The sequence below is a fragment of the Aplysia californica genome, unplaced genomic scaffold (assembly GCF_000002075.1).
Source record: "Aplysia californica isolate F4 #8 unplaced genomic scaffold, AplCal3.0 scaffold00032, whole genome shotgun sequence".
NCBI classification, from domain to species: Eukaryota; Metazoa; Mollusca; class Gastropoda; order Aplysiida; family Aplysiidae; genus Aplysia; species Aplysia californica.
In genome coordinates, this window is record NW_004797302.1 from 352767 (window position 1) to 361391 (window position 8625).

General features: G+C 39.5%; 1 protein-coding gene across 1 annotated transcript in view; it reads right to left on the bottom strand.

Annotated features, from left to right (window-relative positions):
• The window catches only part of LOC101845525 (acetylcholine receptor subunit beta-like 1-like), a 41027-nt gene that overhangs the window by 5152 nt on the left and 27250 nt on the right, over positions 1-8625 (bottom strand). Inside the window, 2 exon segments of the mRNA NM_001280804.1 lie at positions 5351-5451; positions 6518-6614. Of these exon segments, the coding sequence (NP_001267733.1) occupies positions 5351-5451; positions 6518-6614 (198 nt within the window).

The following is an 8625-nucleotide window of genomic DNA, read 5'->3' on the forward strand; positions in this document are numbered from 1 at the left end:
AGGGGGGGGGTATATTTATTGGGGACACACATTCTGGATTTGAACCAAGACACTTTCAACCACTGACAAACATAATAAGTTGGTTTTTTGTTGTTTTTCTTGGTTAAGAAACCCGACTGGACAACGAGCAGTTGGAATGTGGTGTAAAATTTGATTCCACGCCAGAGTTCGGAACGTAATATTTCCCATTCAACAAAGCAAAATGGGGAAAGGTGGTTTTTTCTAGACTGATTCAGCATTTCTTTCCTGTTTTGTTTTGTTCTGTTTCCGGGTGGGTGTTGTTTTTTTATCGTTGGCGATGTACATTGTTTCCTCGTGTCCAGCGAGTCTGTACACCATCCTGCTTCCATGACGTGTTAATAGACTGTCGAGCCCCGAACACATTTTTACAAAGACTTGTGTGTGGATCAGTTTTGAGACAACCTACGTAATCTCGTTTTGTTTTGTTTGTTTTGAGTTGCTTTTTTAAAGCTTGATTGGGGACACGCATTCTGGTCCTACGACGGTAAACCATTTAGATTAAAGACGTGTAATTTTGGGACACTTTCAAATAGAAGAGTTAGGAGCATATTTATAACTTCCTTGTTTATGCACATTTTTCAGTTCTGTGTGTATTTTTTATCTAAACATTAAGGAATCAAATTTCAACTGCGTACTATGGAATAAAATATCATGTAAATTCATGTTTCTGATTTGTTGTGAGTAACGGTTATCTAAATGGGCCACATAATTGGCTTTGGCCTACTGCTGATATGACGTAACAGGATATCTACGTCATAAAATCGTAAAAGGCACCAGTCCAACTAAAGATAGCATCAAGTGGAATCGGTAAGCCAAAAATAATGTACAAATACGTCCGGTTTTTAAGAGAAACAATTTCTTGATAAACCTCGCATTCTGTAGCTTTCGAGTTAATCCAAATCCTAATTCGGATTATCTTAATTAAAGATGATGCCTAAACACGTCACACGAAAATAATCAACATTACAGACTTCGTAAACTGTTAAGCCAATAAGGCCGGATGTTTACTGGAGCAACTCATATAATTATGCACATGTCTCTGTAAAATAGCTGTTTGCTAGTAGTTGTCATTGAGTAAACGATTAACAGCATTAAAGGCTAGAAGTACTGAGTTATAGAGATACCCTACTTTGTTTCTTTGAAATTTCCAGACGAATTTATAAGAACATTGAGGAGACCTTTTTTTTTGGTGGGTTGTTGTTATTGTTGTTGTTGTTTTTTGTCTCTTTTTTAATCTGCACTTTATTCTCTAAGTCGGTAGGAGTGATCCCCCCTCCACCCCAAAAAAAAACCACCACAAAAACCCGGTCGCTAATTGCTCTAATAGGATATCCACCAGGGCTCGTGTACCTGCTATCTCAAAAAGGTAAAAATTTCTCATTCTCTGTCTCTGTCTCTGTCTCTCTCTCTCTCTCTCTCTCTCTCTCTCTCTCTCTCTCTCTCTCTCTCTCTCTCTCGCTCTCTCTCGGTCTCTCGCTCTCTCTCTCTCTCTCTCTCTCTCTCTCGTTCTCTCTCTCTCTCGCTCTCTCTCTCTCTTTTTTCTCTCTCTTTTTTCTCTCTCAAATTTGCTCTTTCATTCTATCTCACTGTCTCATTCTCTTTCCCTTTCTCGCTCTCTCTCTGCACAGAGAAAGGAAAGAGAAAGAGACGAGAAATAAAGAGAAATAGAGAGAAATAGAGAAGAGAGAGAGAGAGAGAGGGAGAGAGAGAGAGAGAGAGAGAGAGAGAGAGAGAGAGAGAGAAAGAGAGAGATATTTGTGTATTTAAGAGAATGGTTTATCCTTGTACTTTCATGCAGCTTCCCTGAGGATTCTATTCTTTCCTGCGTGTTAGACAGTAATCATTAACAATTAGTGGATATTGTCAAATGGTGATTCACATTATTGCTCTTATTTTGTAGTTCGATTAAAAGTAAGATTGCCAATACTAATTATTGTTATCAGTCCATACAGAAGAAACAATTGAAAACACAAAAAGCTTGAAGACAGACAGATTGAGTGTATTTACAGCCGCTGCAATCAAATACAGGATGGTGGTAGAGAGCAGATATTATACTGCAAAATAATGTACATTTCGGTCAGAAATTCTCCGTGCTTAATTAGATAATCATAACATAGAAACCGAAACGCCTTTCAAAAACTGATCTATCGTCAAGGCGGTAGAAATGTTTAACATAAGAAACACAACAAAATGTCTAAGGGAAGTATAATGTGTATAACCTGAGTTTTGGTTTAGTTTTAGTAAGAGTTTTAAGGCATTTGTAACACAATAATGTCATATAAGTGCCAAAGATTACAGGTGTTACAAGCACAAAAAAGAGGAGAGATCAGGACGATAGATGTTTGATAGGAAAGAAGAAGCAAACCACACCAGAGCACCCACCAACCACCCAGTGTATAACCTGTGGCAATGGAAGTCGAAGAAGACGACGTGGTGTAAGGTGTAAAATGATCAAATCAATAAACACCGCATACTCTTTTTTATTATAGATGAGATGAACTTGTTGAGATTTAGTTGATTTTTATTACGACAGTAAACACTAAGTGATGCCATTAACCAGTCGAACTGGCGCGTCGTGTACTTAACTTAAAGTTTGAAAAAAATAAAATAAAATAAAAAAATAAAAATATTTTTTTTTAAACAGCTAAAGGAAAAGAAAAACAAAAAAGGAGAGAAAGTTTTCTGTGTGTGTCGCATTTAGGCTGCAGCGTCCGACGGACAAAAGCCAGTCTGATTGATGAAATCGATTGACCTGCCATCCAAGTAGCTGGCTTCTTTAAATTTGTGAGGCAGCGTGGTGGAATCAGGCTCTCGTCAATTTTCGGACATGTTGAGTTATTGGTATCATCTTAAAGCTTGTTCATTTGTCTTTATTTGTGTGGGAAAAATATCACTTTATATTGAATACAAGTCGAGATATTTGCGAATAAATGGGGTGGGGGGTCACCTGTTTTCAGAGGTAACATTAGTGAGAAAATGGCCGCCAAAGATTAGTTATTTCCTTAGTTTAAGAGTTCGTGGTAACTGAAAATTTACATTTTTTGTGCCTTTAATCAACGTTTTTCAGAAAAATCCACACAGAAATGAGTTCTTCAATGGGCATGAAAGGTGTCGAGCCAAAAAAGAAAAAATTGAAAAAAAATTAACAAACCTGTGGAAAAATGCAAGTTTGTTCACTTTGATTATTTTGACGAGAGCCTGATTCCACCACGCTTCTTTAAATTTGGCTTACTTTATTTTTCGTTTAGGTTTAATGCTCCATTAGGTCTCAATAAGTAATGTACAAGGTAGTGCGCTTTGCCACGGAGACTCGAGAGGAGAAAGGCACAGGAAGGAGAGTGGAGATGAAAACATAAAACCAGGAAATGAGGAGAGTGGGGAAATATTAAAGGTGGAAAAATAGAGGGAATGAAGGAAAGGTAGAAGGAGAAAGAGAAGGAGGGGGGGAGAGAAGGACGGGGAGAAGGAGAGAGAGAGGGAGAGAGAGAGAGAGAGAGAGAGAGAGAGAGAGAGAGAGAGAGAGAGAGAGAGAAAGAGAGAGAAAGGGGAGGATAACGAGATAGATGTAGAGAATTAGAAAGATAGAGAAAGAAGGAGAGAAAGACAGAGGAAAAGAGAGACTGGTAGGGAGGCAGAGATAAATGGAGAGAAAGAGACACTGTCACACACACACACACACACACACACACACACACACACACACACACACACACACACACACACACACTTATCCACACACACAGAGATACAAAGAGAAGCACACACACACACACACACATACACACACACACACACACACACAGAGGGAAAGAGAGAGAGAGAGAGAGAGAGAGAGAGAGAGAGAGAGAGAGAGAGAGAGAGAGAGAGAGGAGACAGAGACAGAGAGAGAGACGCACACACACACAAAGAGAGAGAGAGAGAGAGAGAGAGAGAGAGAGAGAGAGAGAGTGAGAGAGAGAGAGAGAGAAAAAAAGATGTCTATAGCTTGTAACAAAATTGTTGCCGAATGTGTTGGTTCATCTAAAAAATTTGAGGAGGTTTACAATTTGTCCAACTTTCAGCACATGATTACTGTAAAATTTGTATTGAATTAGTAATGGTGTATAGTATCTATGCAACCAGAGCACCTTTATACAAATATTATACATAAATGTATTATTATGCATTATTCATCATACAACTTTGATTGCCATGGCCATGGCTAAACCAACTTTGGACCCCTCATTTTTTAAAAATCCTCGCCCCGCACCTGATATAATACATTTTAAATTAACGTTTGAGGAAAGCATAATATGTTTTGACTGAGATGGAGAAAAAGGTTGCTTTGGCAAATATAACATTTAGACTCCACGACGTTAAGCGATACACAAGGCAGTCCTTATCTAGTATAACCAGAGAATTTTGGCAAAAGTGTGAGGGCAATGTCAAAGCAACAGTGGAAAGATACTGGATACATGATGGATTAAATTTCCCTAAACAGCCTAGTGTAGTCATTAACCTGACTGACGATACATCTGATTCTGAATAATTGGTGAATGTTAAAATATGTTTAAAAGTGCCCCGTAGATCTGTCACTATCTCTCTATAGATTTGTCTGTCTGTCTGTGTAACCATCAATGTCGCTTCAGCTAAAGGTTATGAAATTTGTTCAGAACTGGCGACGCCTATGAACATCCGAGAAACTAGCAATTTGTCCAACTTTTAGCACGTGATTACTGTAAAACTTGTATTGAATTAGTAACGATACATTGTAATTAATTAATCAGCCACAATTTCGGAAAATTGATTGCATTTCCCAGTGGATGAGATGGAAACTAAGCTCTTCTCAAAATATGAAGGTGATCGGTTGGATAGTCTTGGAGATATCCTGCGTCAAACATCGGCAACATTTTTGTTATAAGCTATAGTCTAGATGCAGGTGGGAAGGGATGGAGGATGGCGTGGAGAAGAAAGACTGGTAATTAGAGTGAGCTTTACGAAGGTAGCTTACTTTTAACACATTTCATTCAAATGGTCGCTTTTAAACACAAGGACTTTCCCGAAAATTGCTGTTTTGAGAAAATCGAAGATAAAGTTGTTGGACCTTTTTTCAGTTTCTTCAAAAGACAAAGATATTTTTTTTATCTTAAACCAAACAAACATACAAGTGGTGTAGGTCAACATTTCTGGAAAACCCCGAAATCTGGGTTAGCCCACTGATCCTTAAAAGCGTCCAAATACTGTGTTGTGTAAACTCCCCTGACACCTGTTGTTGTTTTTTTCTTCAAAATATAAAACGTGACTTAAAACCTTTTCTTTGTGTAATCCATTTAATTATAAATGCACCTACCTAGTTCCTGACCTGTCCCTGCTAGTTGATGGCTGGGATTTCTTGAGCTTTTTCAGTCTCATGTCCATCACCTCACGTGGCAGAATGTGTGCTCGTGGAACCTAAAGACAGGATCCACAGAAAAAAAGAGTGAGAGAGAGAGAGGGGGTGAGGGGAGAGAGGGGGAAAGAGAGAAGGGGAGAGATAGAAGGGAGGAAAGAGAGAGGGAGAGAGGGAGAGAGAAAGAGAGAGAAAGAAAGAGAGAGAGAGAAAGAGAGAGAGAAAGAGAGAGAGGGAGAGAGAGAGAGAGAGAGAGAGAGAGAGAGAGAGAGAGAGAGAGAGAGAGAGAGAGAGAGAAACAGAGAGAGAGAGACGTAGTGAATAAGTGAGGAGAAAATATTGCTTTCAGAGAGCATCGGTTTTTGCTCCCTCATCTGTGCTCCTGACTCTTTCTCCTACTTTTCTACAGCTACTCCTTGGCTCCTTCTTATTGCCGTCTTTCAGCCAAAACCCTGATCTTAGGAAGGTAACATCTAACACCTAGTCCTCTTGGATAAGAGAGTAACACTCTTTCACGTCCCATGTGCGAGTTACGCAATTACAGGTCCCTTGGAGGTCTTAAAATCGTTGAGTAGGCTCCGGCCGCCACCCCGGCAAAATTAAACATTAATTTCTACCAAACTGACAATGCTTAATGCTTCCCGTGCGCTCATATGACCTGCAGTTGCGAGCGCCGTGAAACACTTACCAGTAAATTATAATAGAGAGAAATCGACAGCTGAATGTTTTTCCTGTTTAGGAAACGTTTGTTCCAAGAGATTTGAATCATGTTCTATCGATTTGAGAAATAAATTTAAATTTAAAAAAACCAAACTAGTTATATGATCCAATAGTTATGTTTCCCACCTTTGCAGTTTTACTGACGCTACAACTGGATCGATAACAACAACAACTGATGCTACATAAAAAATGTACCCTTAAATTGAAAGTGAATAAAAAAAATTAGAAAGGAACCCTCATTTCGTTAGACTTTGGCCTTTCACACAATGGGGGAAAACAAAGAGAAGAAAAAGACAAGTACACTGCTAAAAATTATAGTAATAAAGATTTATATTATAGTAATAATGATAATAGTATTTAGAGTGCTAACAACCATACACTACAGCATATTAGTATAATAACATATACCTGCGGAGTGCTTGGGTAGGAGGGCGGGGGTGTGCAGCTCTTCTGTTGCCATCTCGTGTCGTGGTCCGGACGCTCCATGAACAGATATTTGGGCAGTCTGAAAAGACGGTCATTTCGCTATCTCAGAATTACAACGTTCTATCTGCTCAGTACCAAATCCTGAGATATCTGACGTTTAAAAAAATTCAGTTTTCTAACATGTCAGGTTTTTTCGAATGCATTTCTTTGAACGTATTGAGAACAACTCCGAAAAATCTGACGATTTTGAACGAGCAGATAGAGCTTTTGGTTTCTGACTGCATGGACTTAATAACTCAAAACTGCCAACATGTCACACAGAACTTTGTAATTCTAAGGTAGCTATTTGTCAAATCTCAGATCGCAGTTTGTAACTGATAACACACCTGGATTTACAAATTGATACAGTATAACATTCTACTTGTGGTTAGAAGATAACATTCTACCCCACACCATCATACTGCCACCGCCCTATCTGCCTATTTGATGTATACAGTAGTCTGCTAGTCTCTCTCATTGACGTCTCCAAACTCTCGAGCAACCACCAGTCTGAGTTCAGCAAAACTGTGCCTCGTCGGAGAAAAGAACTTCATCTCAGAGTTTCCGGTTAAAGAGAGAGGGAGCAGGTGGGAATGAATCCTGAGAACTGACAGCTGAAGAAAAGTCGGACTGGCAAGGAGACCTCACATCGGTGAGGGGGCTCGCTGCGTCAGAAAAGCTGTAGAGAGGAAGAGCACGAAACAGCGACGCATTCTCTCCTGATGATCTCCACACTAGAGTCCGGATACGGAGCTTTTGATTATGAACAGCTTATAAGGCTGTTTTATACTATGCTCTTTGTGATTGTTTGCCCAGTTCAAACGCCAAATATTGACAATTATAGAGCTGCCCTGATCGAAGTCTAGGCGTGTTTAAACATTGCCGCATCTGTCGCTGATAACCCTTCCAGTGTCTGTCTGAAATCAACGAGCAGAGATAGCAATCTATTAGATGCCAGAGCAGTATCTGTCTGCCTTCTTGGCCAGCAGTGACCATTGTCTGTCTGTTTTCTGTCTGTAAGGTGTAATGTTAGTCACTTGGAACATGTATCTCGAGTTATTTGTCGTAGAATGGGAGCATGGAAGTATCCACACCACACTTCCCGTCAACATTCTATCTTGGACCATTCCAATAATTTTTCTTTCGCGCTTCTCGCGGCTAAATCTTAGTACCTTGTGCAGCAATTTAAAATAACAACAAAAACCCAGCTGGATTGTTTATGTAACATTGCTTTTTCAATTCTAAAATTGCTAGAGTTTTGATCTAAACACACTTCATACAATTGAATACATTTTTACAGAACTCAATTCGCAAAACCCTTTAACAGTCACACGACCACGTAGATGAGGTATCGTTGGGTACATGGAGAATGATGTGTAGTTTATTTATAGTAGAGGGTCTTACGGCGCTCGAAACTGCATAAAGGTCACATGACCGCCAAGGGGTGGGTGTCAACAGAGAAGTCTTTACAGGGAATCAGACTTACTCTGCTCACCTCTCTAGCTTCCACAGCACAAGGTCTGCTTCGACTAACAAGGCACCCCGGAAATAGCAGGTCACAAGAGTGTGACAAACATACAAAAGAAGTAGAGGAAAATGACAATAGTAAGGATTAGGAAAGAAAAAGCAGCAGTTCCCTGTTGTAGATCAGGCACAGTTATGAGCGTGACATGAATCAGCCCAGTTGCAATTCTACTGTGCTTGAACGAGAAATGTCCCCCCTACAGTCAGTGGCACTGCCCCGGGAATGATGTGCAATATCACCTACTAACTCATTTGAATATGCGTTTATTAACAAAATACAAACAGGAAAATTGCTATTGCCATTGTGTTTACAATTTTTAAAAATGCAGCCAATTCACACGATATTGTTTTGTTTTGATAGTATACGAATACATACCAATATAATATCCACAACCCCAATCCCCAACCCCTTTGTCCACTGTATTATTTCAAAGTTATCTAGAGAAAGGCGGGGAGAGAGATAGAGAGAGAGAGAGAGAGACAGAGAGAGAGAAAGAGATAGAGAGAGAGAGACAGAGAGAGAGAGA